The 18,256-nt window shown below is 46.3% G+C and overlaps 1 protein-coding gene and 1 pseudogene across 2 annotated transcripts; both read right to left on the bottom strand.

The window, feature by feature from the left end:
• Positions 1–975: 975 nt before the first annotated feature.
• EFCAB12 (EF-hand calcium binding domain 12) lies at positions 976–18,183 on the bottom strand. 2 transcript variants are annotated; one of them, XM_039886791.1, is made up of 9 exons: positions 18,134–18,183; positions 14,693–15,141; positions 13,728–13,913; positions 11,821–11,977; positions 9,028–9,212; positions 7,462–7,675; positions 3,947–4,106; positions 2,182–2,238; positions 976–1,475 (listed from the first exon to the last, which is right to left on the bottom strand). In XM_039886791.1, the coding sequence occupies exons 1-9, from the start codon at positions 18,180–18,182 to the stop codon at positions 1,217–1,219; spliced, it is 1,716 nt and encodes a 571-aa protein (XP_039742725.1). In that variant the 5' UTR covers position 18,183; the 3' UTR covers positions 976–1,216. The 2 variants fall into 2 exon arrangements, with proteins under 2 accessions (XP_039742725.1, XP_039742724.1); XM_039886790.1 differs by lacking the exon at positions 18,134–18,183 and having other exon boundaries at positions 14,693–18,126.
• On the bottom strand, positions 4,390–4,508 carry LOC120622216 (uncharacterized; annotated as a pseudogene).
• Positions 18,184–18,256: the final 73 nt, after the last annotated feature.

Here is an 18,256-nt window from a genome sequence, read left to right on the forward strand (position 1 = left end):
CGCGAGAATTTATAAATAGCAATAAGACTATGTATAACAGCTATCATTCAATGGGTTTACTTTCCTTCCCATAATTCTATGATGTATGCCTATTATTTTCCCCATTTTGCATATCTAGAATCTGACGTTTGGAGATCTGACTCCAAAATCCACATTTCTAGCCATTATGCAAAACTGCCTAGTTTTTCATTGTTCTTGGTTCATTTTGTTTAGCTTTTGCTTTTAAAACCTAATGGGTTTTTTGTTGTTGTTGTTGTTTGTTTTGCTTTCCGAAAATCGAATTTCAGGAGGGAAAAAAAATGTCCTTTGATTACACAATACTGATGTCATCAGTGTTCTTGATAGGAGTAATTCCAGGGGCCAGATAGAGACAAAAGCTAAATTGGATTGTGTTATTTACTGAATGAGAAATGAGAAGGGTGGGAGCGAATGTTAACTCTTTCATGACGTTTTGGCTGTGAAGGGGAGTTTGAGGAGAGCCAGAGAAAAGTGAAATGTGAAGTGAAATGTCTTGTCCCAGGTCAAACGGCAGGCAAGCAATAGAGTTGAGACTAAAACCCCTTTGAGTCTGTGACAGCATCACACCTCATGAATCCTATTTATCCTTCAGACTATGGGAAGTCAGATGAGAGCACGGGGGCACTGTGTTAATAGCTGCCCATAAAATGTGGGTCATGAAGGAAAAGGTCTTGATGGAGTCAGATCCATTAATCAGGTGAAAGGCTCATGAAGCAAAGAGCAAATAGCAAGAGACCCAAGATACTTGGAAGTAGTGACCCAAATAGCTCAGGGTTTTTTTTGGGGGGTGAAGGTGAGAGACATGTTTCACAGAGGAGAGCACAGGGCTCCCCACAGTGCCTGATGCTTCCCTGTGGGCCCTGAGATCCCAGGGAGTGTGCCTGCTATATTACCTCAGGCTCAGGACCCCAGATTTCCAAACACCTGAGCAAGAAATCACATCAGCTGAATCACAGGTGACATGAGAAAAAACTCCAACCTGGTTTATTTTAAATACTCAAAAACTGCACGTCTTTTTGTGGATACATCTGCCTCTGAGACCCTAGACACTTTTGCTCTAGAGAGAGTTGGCCTAGGCCACCTCGCTGAAATGACTTCTTTTGTCTGGTTGACACTCCTCTTTGTCTATGGCTCTGGGCTGCTAGCCACATTGGTCCCCAGCTCCAGGATGGCTAGGTGTGACAACACCTGGACCACACTAGTTGATGTGGTAGACCTTGGGGGCATCGTAATAGGCGCAAGTCAAGTAGTTCATATTCTTAATGGGCCACCAGTGGTTAGGATGGTAGGTGGCTGAGTAGGCATGGGGCCGGTGTTGGACACAACTGAAGAGCGCTAGGCTCCTATCCGTGGTCACAGTGGGCAGGTAGATCTGCAGCTTGTCAAGGAGGTGACCTGGCCAGAAGAAATTGGGGTGGGTTTGCTGTGGACCACTGGGCCTCTTTGCCTTCAGCTTCCTAGAAAATAAGAAGACACAGAGAATGTTGTTATGGTGGACATGCCAGGGCCAGGGCTCCTCAGCAGAGCAAACGAACTGTGACCACAGTAGAGGTGTAACATTATGCTAAGTGCTTCACTATCTCAGTCTTCACTACCGTTCCATGTGGTAGGTTCTCTTAACCTGTCTACCTTACCAGTGAGGATCCAGAGGCCTAGAGAGGGTAAGTCATTTCCCCAAAGCTACACGGTGACCAAGTGGCAGAGTGTAGGCTTGATTCCCAACCTGCTTCCTCTAAAACCCAAACTCTTAAGTGTATACCATCTGTTCTCTAGAGCATTTTATTGTGGTGTTCAGAGTACATCCTCTGGAGCCAGCATAACTAGATTCAAATCTCTGTTCTATCACTTTAATAGATATGTGATCCTAAGCAAGATAATTAACTTTTCTGTACTTCAGTATCCTCTTCTGTAAATTGGGTATGTTAAGAGTAACTTCATAGGGTCATTGAGAAGATTTAAATGCGTTAACATATAGAAAGGACCCAGAGCAGTGTCTGCCTGGCACTCTAAGTTGTTTACTGCCTCTCAGCTTCTGAACACTAAGCCCCAGATGCTGTGCTAAGAGTACCATGGAACATGCAGAGTCCCAGGCAACTCCTCCGAAGTGAAGCTAGACTTCCTCACACCCACTCCCCCTTCCAGAGTTAGATGATTGCTACAGACCTGGTGAATTCCTCGAATTCCTTAAAGCGTATTTTCTTGATTTTCTTTGGTAGTTTCCTAGTGGATAAGAGAGGGAAGTTATCGTGTCAGGAGAGGGGAAATCAAAGTTAATGGGGTCCCAGGGAGTAGGTTGGGGTCCACAGGAGTGGGCTCATCTCTGAGTCCAAACTAGAGCTTTGGAAGGAGAATTTCTTGTACTTGGGGTGAAGCTTTGTCTCTGTCCGCCCCCTCCCTGCCCAGGCTCCAGTGGAACATACAGTGGGCTTGAGTCAGCCAGACCTGGCTCATAATCTGGCTGGCTGGGTGACTCTGGGTAAGTCACTTTCCCTTTCAGAACCTCAGTTTTCTCATTTCCCAGAATGGAGACCTCCTGGGGTAGTTAGGAGAGATGCTCAATAATCAGAATCATTTGGGGGCCCCATACAACCACTTCCCATGCCAAGACAAAATACAGCCTTGGAGATAAGGATAGTGAAATCTAACTCCCCAAACCTTGGGCCTGGAAGACATCACAAATCGACCACAGCACCTTTTCCTTGCCAGCCTGCATCTAGCCTCAGAATCTTTCACAATGCAGTCTAAGTAGCAACAGAAAACCAACGTCCATCCCTGCCCTAGGTGACGTCTCTTTATCCTTTACAGCTGTAACCTACCTAAGCATGGACAAAGTCCCTTTCTCAGGTTCCTGCCCACTTCCTAGGTTCACTTCAGGAATTGGTGCCAGCCACCCAGGGGCTGGAGTCAGTTACTAAGTGATCAGAAAGGGCCCTCTAGGTCATCACCTGCCTGGCTCATGCTCAAGTATATTCCCAACCAGAGTTGTGGACAGCCCCACCTGCATGCCTAGGCCACTCCTGCACTTGAGAACGTCCTGACGATCATTGCTCAGATAGTTTGGCCAACTATCTGCCAAACACTGTGTTAAGAAGTTTACATGGATTTCTTCTCTCATCCTCATTGTGTATGGCAGGAGCTGTTATGCCCATTTCACAGATGAAGAGAAGTAACTTGTTCATTTAAACCGCAGCCTGTCTGATTTCCACTCGGCTCTATTGCATCCCACCCAAGCCATTCTGTCCATACCACCCCAGTGGGCAGCTGGCAGGGATCCAGAGTATGGGCAGGTCCTGGGTCCCTCCCCACTCATGGTATCCACTCAGCTCTCATGTCCTCCTCCCACGCTGGCCCCATCTCTCTGCAGGAGGCCTTTTGTTCTCCAATCTGCAGTCACCCATGGATGCTGGCTCATTGCCTGCCCATGTTTCACCTCCTTCTAAAGAAGGACATTTTCTTAGGACTGGGGTTGACCTGAGGGTAAGGAATAGTACCCAGTGCAGATTTCTTTCTTCCACCCAGGGGCTGCAAGTCCCCTTCTTGCCAGGGAAGGCAGGGCAGGGGAATGGGCTGCCATCACTGTCCTCTGCAGGGCCCCTGACACCTGGCCCATAATTGGTGAAGGGGCCTCCTCGATTCTTTAAGAAGAACCTCTTTTTAATCTTTTCCAGAAAGCATGAGATCATATAGGATGTGTTCAGGTGGGTGGCTATGTGGGATTGAGGCAAGGAGGCTGTGGCCCTGAGACATGTGCCAGGGGTGACACCGGGGACTGGTCAGGCTATGGTGACTTGGTTGGACATGCCAGGTTAGGACAGAGATACTGATACAATGTGACACCCCAAGTATGTCAGCATCCCAGCTTCTGTAGCTGAAGGGACAGCAGCAGGACAAGAGGAAAATGGAAGGGGTAGGGGGTCTGACACTCAGCTTGTTGGTCTTCTTAGCCATAGTTTCTTCAAAGTCCAGGGAACTGAGCAGGGCTAGAGTTGGGCTGAAGACCTTAAAGTCTGAGTAGTAGCCTCCCGGCTGCCGGATCGGGCGCACCTGGTCCTTCTGGAAAATGATCTTGTCCCCCGGGTACAGCAGGGCTGTGAGCAGCAAGAGAAACATGGCTTGTCAGGACAAGACCCCTCCCTGCCCTGAGCATTTGGAGCAAAGGGAAAAGGAGGGCTCCTTTTTTTTTTTTTTTAGATAAATTCACATTTCTGTTTAAAAAGATTTTTTTCTTGTATGCATTTTTATTTTTTTAATTTTTTTTTATTTTTATTTTTTAGGTGAGGCAACCCTTGGTTGACCTCACAGATTGTAAGGACCTTGTCAGCTTACAATCCCTTATATTTTTATCATTTATTTATTTATTTATTTATTTTACACCTACAGCACCTGGTCTTCCTAGGTGGTCTCCCATCCAAGTACTAACCAGGCCCAACCCTGCTTAGCTTCCGAGATCACAAGGGATCGGGCTTACTCAGGGTAGCATAGCTGTAGACTCTTGTACGCATTTTTAAACTTAATTTTTAAATGATTATAGATTCACAGCAAGTTACAAAAATGGTGCAGAAGGCCTCTTAGACCCTTCTCCAGCTTTTCCCAAGGGTGACATGGTCTTTCTAAGCAGACCTCATTCTATTGCATTTTACTTTATTATGCTTCACAGGTGGTGCGTTTTTTACAAATGGAAGGCAGAACCCTCCACTGGTAAAAAGATTACAACTCACTTACTGGGATACTCGCTTTATCATGGTGGTCTGGAACTGAACCCACAATATTTCCCAGGTATGCATGTAAACGTAGTGTAAGATCAGGAAATGGAGTTGGTACAATACTGCTAACTGGACTACAGACAAGAGAGCTTATTTATAACCAGATCGGCAATGGTCGGAGGGCTGGGGTGCAGTTAGGGTGGAGCATAAGGCCCCATACCCCACTCTGCAAGGGGCATCTTGGTCAGAAGTCCTAGGAGGAAGAGGAAAGATTCATCCAGCACTTCATTAGGTTAACTTAGATCTAGTCGATGGTAATTTTCTCCTTGCCTAGAATTTGTCTCACAGATAACCTTGGGACACTTTCCTAAGAAGTGCAGAACATAAAAACACTGGGTCAGGGTCTCCATTTTCCTGCAACTATGCAGCAGTGCTTGTCCTGAGATGATAACACACAAAGAGCTTATGTTCTAGAAAAAGTGGTGGAAGGTTACACTCCAGGTTATTAATGTTGGTTATTTGAGGAGAGGGCAGAGATTGTGCAGGTGAGAAAGGAGGAGAGGGAAGGGGATATACAGCATCAACATTTAAAAAAGACATATAGGATTTTTTTCAAACTACATTTAAAATATATACATACATGATTTTAAAAAAATGATTTACATAAATAATTTCGTGTGAATGGAAAAGAAAAAGAGGTTTGTGAAAGGACAGCCACTAAAATATTAATAGTGGTCAACTCAGGCCGGGGGGATTTTTATGTTTTCAAAAAAATTTAAGTGAGCAGTTATTATCTATAAAATTGGAGAGGAGGGTAGAAAAACAATAAAGCTATATTCACTGGGGAGAGGGGAAATGCCTAATGTTCTAGAATTATGGTCCATGAGCTTGAGGTCTGGAATCTGAGCCTACCAAGCTCTAGTCTAGAACACAGACCTGGAAGTCCCAGTTTGCTCTTTACCCACAGCAGAACAGGCCTCTGTCATAAAGACAGCCAATAGTGGCCAGAACAATGGTCGGAAATGAACTGGGGTCTTTTCCATCTAGACCAATCAGAAGCAAAAGGGAGCCCAGCCACGGATGTTCCTGTGTGCTCATGAATGTGAGATCTTACAGACAGGGGAAGCTCCCAGACCCATGCACTGGCAAAAACCAGAGAATCATTAGTGGCTCAGTGTTTCGGAGGGGACAAAGGAGGCACAACCAGAGGAAAGACCTGACCCACAAGAGCAGTCCAGAGTGTGTGGCAAGCCTGCCTACATCTCAGAAGATAGATGTAGCTCCACCACTAACCAAGATGAAAGGATGTAAATGATGAAGGAAGGCGAGACTCCCTGAGGAAGAAAGAAGGAAAGATGATTTGGTGAAAAGTCAGTGTCCAGAGCTGCAGGATCTTCTGTCTCCGCCCTCCCAGCCCAGGCGGGCCACAAGTGACCACCCAAACTAGGGTACAGCATGTGCAGGAGACAATAACTATTTAGGTTGGTTGCCCTGTGTTCCTGAAGGCCCTTGGCCACATCTCCCTCTATAGACCTGCTATGGGCTGAATTGCGTCCCCCTCCCCCAATGTATATGTCCCCCACCAACTCCTAGAACCTCTGAATCTGTATTTGGAGACAGGGCCTGTCTCCATCTCTCATATAGATAGGGCCATCTGTAAACACAGGATTGAGGCCTCAGAGGCAACCAACCCCGCTAGCACCTTGATCTTAGACTTCTAGCTTCCAAAACTGTGAGAAAATAAATCTTCTGTGGTTTAAGGCACCCAGTCTGAGGAATTTTGTTATGGAAGCTCTAATACGAGACCCAAGGCCCTATACATTTAGTGCTTGCTTCCTTCTCTCTTGGGAAAAGGATGGAAATAATCAATTGTGACTGTTAACTCTTGTTCTCATGTAAGTCACACCACTCTCTATATGCCCTTTCTTAGAAAGCCTCATTTCCCAGTATGGCCACAGTTCCCGCAAAGTTCCTATGGGAAAACCCCTCCCCATATGCAGCTTGCCATTAATGATTTTAAAGCACAGAGAGGCATCTGCCCATTAAATTTATAAATTCATAAATTTGAGGTGTCAATATTGCTCTGTGGTCATCATGGGAATATGGGGGCAATCCTTGTCCCCATCTCTCAGAAAAACACACTCTACCCAGAGACGTGGCGGTTTCAGGTCTGCCTGGATATATGAAAACACAATTCTTCCCTCAAGCAGAGGGTGAAACCAGTATGGAAATTCAGTGTCGAGTCCTGTTGTGTGAGTAGAAAGCAAAGGGCCTCAGCGGAACCTGACTCCTGGTACATTGCTACCTCAGCGTTGTGAAAGAGCCAAAAGATGTGCCTGACCTAGGAAAGTGGTTCTGGAAATGTCCAACACAGCACAGAGGTTGTCAGTTCTATCAAATCTCCCTCTTTGAAATTGGGATTGTTCCTTTCTGCTCAACTTTGGGGCTCCCTTGCCCAGAACACTGGTCCTTGGAACTTCCTGTACAAAATGCCAACTCACTAAGCTCAGTTGGGGAATACAGACCTCCGGGCTTGTGGAATTTGCAGACTTCCAGGATTCTAGAAATTCTATCTCACAGCAAAACAGGCTGAGTTGTTCTTCCCCTCTTCCCTCTCCTTCTTCCCAATGTCCCCACCACAGGCTGCAGCAGCTTGGCTAGGTGCATGTTGGCTGGGGAAGGACAAACCTCAGGTGGCCACTTGAGGCATCTTCCTAGGGCCAGCCACCAAGGCTCTTACCTTTCACGAGGATGTCCTCCGTCAGTGGGAGGCCGTAGTACTCACAGAGCTTCCAGCACTGCAGGTAGACCAGAAAGTTGTCCCTGCGGGACGTGTTGATGAGCTCATTCATCTCCCCACAGATGGTGGAGGGGAGGCAGTGTTCGTCAAAATGCTTATTCCCACTGCGCACCAGGCGGCACCGCTCTGTGTACTGAATGGAAGGGATCTTGAGCTGCAAAGAGAAGAGCGGTTTGCACACACTCCCTTTTGCTTTGCCTCTCTTCTCCTGGCCTGGAGACTGACAATCTACCTCTCCCCGCAAGGACCCCAGAAGGGGCAATGGCAAAAAATGTACATTTAGACCCAAGTCCAGGTTGTGAAGTCAGTGACTCTGGGAGAAAATCGCACATAGACAAGGTTACCTCTGAAGAGTACTTGGATGGTCAGCGCATGTGGTTCTGTGTGCACAGCCCTGTATATGGATGTGCACACATGATTGTATAATATATACAGTAGCATACAGTGCAGATGTCCTAGAGGCACCCTACTGAGACATTACATTCAAGTGTCTGGCTGCACGGGAATTTAAATCAGGTGCAGCCATCTGTGACTTTGAGGTGGAAGCCACACAATAATGATGGCAGAGCAAGGTAGAAGAGGCCTGGGGAGTATATAGCCACTTTTGGCCTTCTTATTTATTTATTTACAAGGAAAGAAAAATCTACCTTTTTTTAAACTTCTAACACCAGAATCAACAAAGTACAGCTCATAGGCCAAATGTGGCTCACCAGCTGTTTTTATAAATAAAATTTTATGGAAACACAGCTGCACTCATTTGTTTAGGTGTTGTCTATGGCTGCTCTTGTGCTGCAATGGCAGAGCCAATTAGTTGTGACAGAGACAACAGGGCCCCAAAAGCCTAAAATGTTTATTATCTGGCCCTTTACAAGGAAAGGTTGCCACTTGCAGCTCTAACATTTTGGGTTTTCTTGTCATGTAAGCGAATCAGATCTTAGTTGGTCTAGCATTTTCCAATACCTAACATTTTATTATATTTATGACATAAAATATGTATTTATGTATAGTATCATATTAATATTTTCTGCTTCCCTGACTAGACTCTCTAAACCGGCAGCTTCTTGAGGTCAGAGGCTGATTTGTTGTCTGCAGCACCTAGAAGAATGCCTGGTACATCACAGCCTCTTGAAAAAAATTTATTGGATGAATTAATTCAGGCAATCGATTCTTCCTTCCTCTACTGGTCATGTATTTCTGGAGTGCCTACTCAGTGCCACGCCCCATATCAGCCTCTTGGTTTTCCACTGTGATAGAGATGCAGCCCTGGTCTCAGGATGGAAAGTCATAATTAAAGAATGGGAGGAGAGGAATCTGGTATTTTCATAAACATTATCTCATTTCATCCTCACAGAAACCTTGTGAGGTAGGTATTATTCTTATCATACAGATGAGGGAACAGACGAGGGAACAGAGACTTAAAGAGCCCACTTCCAAGAGTTTCCCCAGCTAGAAGATGGTGCAGGTACAGCAGATTTGTCCTGAGCCCTCCCCTGTTGGCAGAGATACCTTGCACTGCCGCTTCCTTTCTCGGTACCGTTTGCCAACATCCTCCATCTCCTCCAGGGTCATGGGCCTTGCCTCCATCTGGGTGTCAACCACGGGCACAGTCAGCAGGTCCATCTTGGGAGGCTGTGGGGCTAAATCCACTTTCTGCTTCTTGGATGGATGCTGTGGGGTAATTCTGTGCTTGGCTAGGGTTAGAGGGAAGAAACAAAGGAGGAACTGAGAAGGTACCCAGTCATAGAATCTGTCAAGCAATTAACCAAGTCACTAAGCAGGTGCTGAGCCACCCCTCTGCTCACTTCTCACATGTCCGGTCAGTGCCATCTGAGGTACACCTGGAAGGTGCCTCTTTCCATTTCCACCTCTATTATGGCCTCCCTAGTGCAGGCCACCTCCGCCCTCATCTGCACCACAGCCCCCGCCTTCCTGTTGCCATTCTCATCCTCTATCATCCTGTTTCCACCAAAGAGCAAATAGGACCCTTAAAATGTATAAGCCAGATCACCTCATTCCCCTGCTTAGATCTCTCTTCTGACTTCCCACAGCACTTAAGACTAAAACCTAGAATCCATTCTCTAGTCTGCAAGGCCTGCAGGATCTGGCCTCAGCTGACCATCCACCTGACCCATCTCCTACTTCTCACCCCTCACTCACTCCACCTAGCCACCCTAATTTCTTTCTGTCCCCTAAAGACTTTCCTACCTTGGAGCCTTTGCCTTTGCAGTTCCATCTGCTAGGATACCCTTCCCCAGACTGGCTCCATATTACCACTCATGTGTCAGCTCCAATGCTGCTTTTCAGAGAGGCCTTTCCTAACCACCACCCCCTCACTCTGTCCTATTGTCTTCAAAGCTTTAATCACTACTGGACATCTTCTTGGTTAACACTTTCTGTGGAAACTCATTGGAGGCAGGGGTGTTGACTTCTTTACTGCTATGTTCCCAGTTTCCAGAAGTGCCCAGCACATCATAGGTGTTCAATAAAGATCCAAATGAATGAGAGCATCCCATCGCTCCTGCCCTGGTTCAGGCCTCCATTGTCCTTGGCTGAAATGAAATTCAAGCCCTGCCACCTTCTGGTTTTGAGACAGAGAACAAGTGTTCATCCCCTCTGAGCTTCAGCTTCCTCCTTGAAAAGCATAACAGACCTGATGTCCAGAGACTCGAAGGATAAACTGAGCTAACACTGCAGGTAAACCTACCCAGCCCACAGAGGGCACCCCCAAATGCTAAGACCTTCTCTCTTATGAGTTGGCTGCCCAGACTCATGACACTGCTGCCCCTTTAGGCAAAGCAAGAGACTCCCAAGTTCACTTACCCTACCCACTGTGGCTCTCCAGGGAAAAAGAATGCAGTGATGACACTGAGATAGCACCATTCATACAAATACCAGCTGCTTGGCTTCAAGTCTATTTATTGGGAAATAACAGACCCCAAATACCTTTGTGGCAAATATGCACCAAGGCATGCCGTGGTCATTCATTAAATGACTTGCAGCCAACTATATGGATAACAATGAACTTGGTAATTTATAATGAAAAGGCCAAAAGAGCATGAGTTGGAAATCATGCCCAACTCAAGGCAACCCTGAGGATATGCTCGACAGTGAGGGGTCGGGGAGATTACTACTGAGGGGGTTGTGACACACAGGAGGTGATTGTGGGGGAGCTCAGGTTCCCTGGGACTCTGCAAGGGTGGAAACTGCCTGAGAGTGAGGCTGCCTCTGCCCACTGGCTTGTTGAGACTAGAGGTCAGAAATCTGCCTGCTGCGCTGTGAGTCAAGTTCCGGGGCCTTGGGAGACTGAGGAATGGATGCTTGAAGGATGTTGCCCACGGCCTCTAAAAGAATCAACCAGTGAGGATGCTGAGCACCCAGCTCAGTGTAACCAGGAACTCCAGAGGCCCTGCCCCAAATTTCTATCTGTGTAGGGAAATCCTTCCACTAACCTGTTAGGGTTCTTATGTGACCACAGGGAAGAGAAGGAGCTCCTCTTCCCCCAATATATATGAACTTAAATTCCTGCCCACCTGGCAGGAGGGAGTAAAGCAAGATTTGCTTAATTTAGAAAAAGAAAGATGTGGTTATATTTGGGGAGGGCTCTGGAATGGTGGGTGGTAGTTAAAGGAGGGCTTTAATTTTATCTGTAGCCGTTCAGTTCTTTTTTTTTTTTTAACAATTAAACTATAAAGAAGCATGATGCACCCTTGTGTTGTAGAGTAAATTCATATCCAGAGCTATGGCTAGTACATTTCTGATTTGCCTCTATGCTTTGTCTGGACAGATGTGGCTCCAGAAGCTCATGGCTTGGCAAATAGAACTTGAGCGGTGGTGTATAATCTGCATAACTATTCACAGTAATCCTGCTAATACCCCTGAAGAAGAATACCAAGGTAGACTGTCCAGTAAACGCTAAACGTGCTAATTCTGGTTTCCGAATTTGGTTAATTTTTTATCAGTAAGATATAGATTAATAGTAAGAAGGCCTTGGCCCACATACAAATGGAAAGGCTTGGCATTTGGGTCAGATAAGCTTTGGTGGGCTGAAACCACCCTTTGAGAATCCTTCTTTAAGGATAAGGGCTGGGTCTCATTCATCTTTGAATGGACATGGTAGCTGGGCACTCAAGACACTATCTACTCCTTAATTGATCTCAGGCTTAGAAATTCCAGAGGCTTGGCCTATCTACTGTAAGCTAAAGTTGGAGAACACACTCAGAAAGTGAGCCAAGGCTGCCTCTACCGTGCTTACTCTGAGGATGGGGAAGTGGAGGCATGGGGGCGGGGATGTATACATACACTCCCTTGTAGCTAGCAGCGCCCTTCTCTGCTGGGCCAAAAGCCACTGCTTGTAGGTGTTGGCCAGGATATCAGTGGTGATGCTGTTTTGCTTCCCCAGAGAGCTGAGATAGATCACAATATCCTCTACTTCTTGGTTTCCTAGAGGGACTCCAACCTGAGGAGAGAAGAGAAGCCCCCAAGGCGGGCAGACTAAATCCAAACATCCTGCCAGGACAGCCAAGGCCTTGCCAGCCTGGCCCCACCTCCCAGTCTGGTTTTATCCACAGCCATTCGCAGCTTATACCCAAGGTACCTGACAGAGGAGCTCAAAGCCCTTTTCTGGACCCTGAACACATCCTACACTTTCTCACCCTCTGCCTTTACTCAGGTGTTTCCCCTTCTATACCTAAAAAACTCATATCCCTCCTTCAAAACCCAGTCCAGATATGCCACCATCTTTAAAGAGTCTATTACTCCTTCCTCTGGGCTCCCACCCTACTTCATACCAATATCAATGCCAGCTTTCCCATGCTGGATTTGAAGAGGGATTTCACATATCTGTCATCCTTGCCCATGAGGAACACATAAGCCTCCCTTAACTGAAATAAAATAGGACCAGAAATATGATACACATTACTCTTTTAAGGACTGTGAGCAACTTTAGAAGAGTAAAATGCTTGCCATCAATACCAAATATTCAAGAAAGAAAGTTTTAAAGGGAATATAATTTTGTTCTTCAGCTTGTTTAGACTGCAGTCGTTGTTATTGAGCTTTCCTTAAAGAGGATCCGAACTCTCTAGGTATGAAAGGATTTAATGTTTTACCCTCTTGGCTATGATGATTAAGACAATTTATTTTTATTTATTTATTTTTTAATGTTTTGAAATGTTATTCAGATCGGTACATGTCATAAAACAATGGTGTGAAAACTGGCAATGATTTAAAACTGTAAGAGGTGTGGCAGTCAGCTTCCTAGAGTTATTTTATAAGGTATCTTGCATTCAAAGTATATAAAAGCTTAATTCATTTGGACCAAGAGTCAGCAAACTTTTTCTATAAAGGGCCAGATAGTGAATATTTTAGGCTCTGTGAGTCATAGAGTTTCTGTCATAATTACTCAACTCTGCCATTGTGGCATTAAAGCAGTCATGACAATACATAGATGAATGCGTGCGGCTGTATTCCAATAAAACTTTATTTACAAAAACAGGAGGCAGGCTGGATTTGACTTCTAGGCCATAGTTAGCAGATCCCTGCAAGACCAGTAGAACTTTCTGTAACAATGGAAATGTTCTCCATCTGTGTGGTCTGATAGAGGAACTGCTCACCACATGTGACTACTGAGAACTCAAAATGTGGCTGGTGTGGCTGAAGAACTGGATTTTTTATTTTATTAATTTGTAATTAATATATATTTTGAATAGCCAGTGAAAGTGTGGTCCGTGAACCAGTACCATGGGAGCTAGTTAGAATGAAGCATTTTGGGCCCTGCACAGAGGTACTGAGTCAGAAGCTGCATTTTCACAAAACCTGTATGTAATTTATTCACCAGTGACAGAAAAGCTCTAGAAGGTTCTAGAGGGAGGACTTAAGGCCCAGCAATCTCTGTGCTCAGTGCTGGGGTCTGTTAGACAAGACAGTGATTCCATAGGCAGCCGGCTGGTTATGAGGTCAGTTCTGCAGACTTTCCACTCTGGTAGGGCCTTTCAAGGTCAGACTGGTGTAGGGGAGGTTTTAGGGGCCTGATATGGCTGCAGGTTAAGATACATTTTCCAATCTGGCTTTACAAGTGATAAGGCTGATAGTTTGAGTTTCCTGAGTCTCCTTTTCAGTTGGTCCAGGACCTGGGGTGGTAGACAGCAGAAGGAGTGCAAGGACACCCTCCCCATTCACACCAACCCAGAGGGAGCGCCGGAGGCACTTACTGCCTTTAGAGCCATAATGAACTCCTCTCTGGAGATCTTCTGGTTCTCAGTCTGGTCCATCCTGTTAAATAGCTCCAGGATCTTGATCTTGCGGCCGTACAGGTAGGAGTATAAGGCCGACAGGGTAGGGGGCTTGGGCAGTCGGAGCTGGGGCACTGGTCGGTGGGGGAGTCGGAGATTTTTCTTCTGAAAGAGACGAGAGCAGGGCAGAGGGGAGAGTTCAGGGGAAGCAGGCCAGTGGAACACGATCCCCCGAATTAGGGAGAAATGGGAGAGAGAGACTGAGCAGCTCTAAACAGACAGCAAGATGGAGTGCAAAGTGCTTTGGATTTGGGCAACTGCGGGACCACTTCGTTCTGCCAAAGAATGACTGGGAGACTGCTTCTCTGGGCCTCTGCTTTCTATCAGAAACAAGAGGCTTGGACAATATGAGAACTAAAATTTCATTCTTATCCACATCTCTCTTGTCAGACCAGTCAGTATTATAATCCTACTAGGCTCTTAGTGTACTAAAATATATGCCGCAGCCTGGAGCCAGACGTGGGCTCCTCCTCACTCCTCCCACCTCCTAGCCTTTGCTCCTGCTGACTCTTCTGCCTAGAATGCCTTTCTTTCTCTACCTGTCCAAATTCTACTCCTCCTCCAATTCCAGGTGAGTAGGAATGTTTAGAATTAACACTCCCTTGCCTTGATACAGCCCCAGTCAAGCCTTCAGATGTCTGTGGCCTGAGCCAACATCTTGAGATGTAAGACTCTGAGCCAGAGCCATCAAGCTAAGCTCCTTCCAGATTCCTGACTCTCAGAAACAGTGAGATAGTAAGCACTTGCTGCTTTAAGTCATTTTGAGGTATTCATTACCCAGCAATAGGTAACTAATACATCTCCCTTTCAGGACTTCTGTTTGCTCCTCTGTGAAATGGGGTGAGCAATCCCCATCCTGCCCCTAACACTCCTAGTGTCTTCACCTTGGTTGGTCTGGTAGTAGCCAGGTGGGCCACCAACTGGGCCTCATGTTCCTTATGGATCTTGTATAAGATCTTGGCTTCTGAAGGTGTGAGGCTGGACTTGTTCTGCAGCCACCTTTCTGTGTTGCCAAATGACTCCAGATCCTGCCGAAACTTCAATCTCCGGCTCAGCCAGGTCTTTACATCCTCCGGCTGTTCTTGGATGTCCCTGGCTTCCGGGGCTTTGAAGCTGGGGACGGGATGTGGGGAAGCCTGAGGTTGAGGTGTGGGATTGATGGGCATCGGATCCTCCTTCTGAGGCAAGATGATGATCCGCCGGCGGCTTCGAGGCAGGTGGAAGTCTTCCTGCTTGAACTGCTTGAAGCAGTGGGCAATGACCAGTTCAGGATTGAAGACGGCATCCCTGTGGGCATTTTCATTGTCAACTGAGGTCTTAGACTGGCAGAGCCCTTGGGGGAAGAGGGTTAAAAGATGAGTTGCTTTCAGTAAGAGGACTAAAGGAGACAGGAAGGAAAACTGCTTTAGCACCAGGCTGGGCATTAGGGTACCTGGGTTCCAGGCCAGACTTTATCCTTGCCTCCCTATAATAATGAAGATAATTATATCTAACATGGCTAGTCGCTCCCAATGGCAGAACAATGCTAAAGGCTTTATGTGTTTTCTCTTATTTAATCTCCTCAGATTCTACTCTTACTCCACTCACTCCCATCCCCCAATACTCCTTATTGGCAATCAGAACGATCTTTTCAAAATGCCCTTCTGATCTGATCTGCTCTGATCATCCGAGGCAGCATAGTGCTGTTAAGAGCAGAGGCTTTGGAGCCAGAATGCTCCAGTCTGGGTCCTGGCCCTGACACTTTTGGCTGCATGATCTTGGTCAAGTCCCTTCTCCTGTGTCTCAATTTCTTCATGTGTAAAATGGGAAAAATGATGGTAGCTACCTTATTGAGTGCTGGAGATATTTAGAACCAATCCATTTTAGACTTGCTTTGTTCATAGTAAGTGTGCCATTATTCTTTACATACTCACCCTCCACCCATCTTGAAACCTTTCCATGACTTTCCATAGCCCTCAAAATAAAGTCCCATGACCCTCTGCCAACCTTTCCGACTTCATCACTTGCCTAACTTTCCTTACTATGTCCCAGAGGTATTAACCTTCTCTCTGAATGATTCTCAAATGATCCAAGCCTCATCCTGCCCAAGGGGTGGAAGAGACAGAATAGGGAAGATCGAGGGTATGAGATTCGGGGATTTCAGGGTCACTCAACAGTTCCACAACTTGGAAGCACATTGTGTTAATGGGAAATAAAGTTGGGGTCATTTTGAATGACAGATTAAGGGGTGTAAACTTTACCCTGCAAACCACAGGAACACATTCAAAACATGCTCTTCCATTTCCACTTGCATCCTCACTGGTCCAGCCACTTCTACTTGCATCCTCCTTACATCCCAAAGCCATGACCTGCCCTCAACCAGAAGTCATTCCCCTGTCTGAAACCCTCCAATGGCTTCACTGAAATGGCTTCTCAGGACTCTTAGAATAAATACCACTCTCCTAATTATGGCCTACAAAACCGCCCTTGCTGGATCCGTTCTCCTCTCCTCGCTCAGCTCTTCCCACCTCTCATCCCCCTTGCTTACTTGCTCCAGCTGAAATGGCCCCCTTTCTCTTTGTCCAACTCTTCTAGTTTCATCCTGGCTCTTGGTTTTGGCATTTACTGTGTTCTCTGAAGGGCATGGAATTCTCCAAGTTTCCCCTCTGGCTGAGTCCTTCTCTTCATATAGTTCTCAGCCCAAGTGTCATTACCCCATCGAAGTCACCTCCCAACCACTCTCTTGAAGGTCTCATGCCCACCACACTATGGAGCTTGCATTCTAGTCATCTTTGCTTAACCAGGTCAAGGACTCTTTCTCATGCCCATCACACTATGGAGCTTGCATTCTAGTCCCATTGCCTGCCCAGGTCAAGGACTCTTTCTATAATGTCCCTGGCAGACTTAGACTCTGTATACCTCCAGTGATAGGGAGTTCTCTACTTAATACTGGAGACACCTAATTCTGACTGCTAGAAAAGATTTCCTTATATTGACCCAGAATTTGTTTCCCTGGAATTTCTACCTCTTGGTCCTAGTCCTCCCCACTGATGCCCCAGAAAACACATTTGTTTCCTTTTTTTCTAGGACAGCCCTTCTTGTGTCTGGAGACAATTCAACTTTTTTTTTTTTAATTCTCCCTTTTCCCTTTGGCTGTGATTCAAATCTCTCCCAAGGTTCCATCTTACCTCTCTGGCTACTTGGGTTAACACCTAGGCTCTCTTCTTTTTTTCAAACAGTCTCCTCTACTCTCGTGTTTCTGTGGCTCTCTATACGCTAAGGACACCCATACCAGTATTTACGACTTGGAATTAGTTCCAACTTTCTACACAAAGTTGCTTTTAAAGCAGTTCCATTTGGATGGCCTACAAGGATCTCAAACTCAAACAACATGGAGACGTCAAACTTCTCTCCATGTCTCTGTCCACCTAATCTGGTCCTCCTAGTAAGTTCCTTGTCTCTGTGAAAGGCACCACCATCTACTTAGTCACCCTAACAACCTAACTATCAGTCTTTGATTGCTCTTTCCATGTTCTCCGTCTGATCAGTCCCCAAGTCACTGTAGTCCCCTCTAGCCTGGCCCCTTTCCCTCACCTCCCAATGTCTCCCACTCCCAACATTCTGAGTCTGCCAATTCAGTCTCTGCATTTGCTGATGCTCTCAACTCAATCCTGTCATTCCCAGTGGCTTCTCCATCTCCTGGATCACAAGATCTTTCATGATCTTATTTCTTCTGACCTTGCTTGCCTCTCATCTCCAGCAACACTCAAACTACCAGCAGTTTCCTGAAGACGCCATGTATCAGGGCCTCTGTGCATGCTGTTCCCTTGGCCTGGAATGCCCTTCTTCCTACTTTTGGCTTGGAGAACTCCTTCATCTTTAATTTAAGCCCCAATGTAAAGATCTTTTCCAGGACCTTGGAACTGATCCTTCCCATGCTCTATATTTAGCAGACCTCTTACTCCTGGCTGTCACTCCTGAATCTAGCATTTACTCCTTCTTACTCTGTAATTATCCATTTATCTGTCTGTCCTTCACCTCTTATGTTGTAGAGCTTTGCCAAGGATTTGTCCCACTGCATGCTAGTCCCAAAAGTTTGAAGACTGTTGGTCTTCCCCATGCCTCTTCTCCAGTACCAAATGCATTAATGTTTGGTGGAGAAATGCGGCAAACTGAGGGCCTGGATTCCAGGCCAAGGCAACTTGGCCCGCTTTTCCAGGTGGGGCATAGAAATCTGAGAAATGTGCAGGACCTGCCCCCGACTCTCTGGCAACCCCTCACCCAGAGGGGGTACGGCACAATGAGATATTTGCGTCTGTCCTTGCCCTCACCCCACTTGCACTTACCGAGCAGCGACAGGAACAAAGCCTCGAACGTTTCATTGGTATAGTCCATGTTGTTGTTGTTGTGTTATGGCTTGGGTGGTGGGGGTGTGTGTGTGTGTGTGTGTGTGTGTGTGTGTGTGTGTG

Source organism: Pteropus medius, unplaced genomic scaffold (assembly GCF_902729225.1).
Source record: "Pteropus medius unplaced genomic scaffold, Ma_sr-lr_union100, whole genome shotgun sequence".
Classification (NCBI taxonomy): Eukaryota; Metazoa; Chordata; class Mammalia; order Chiroptera; family Pteropodidae; genus Pteropus; species Pteropus medius.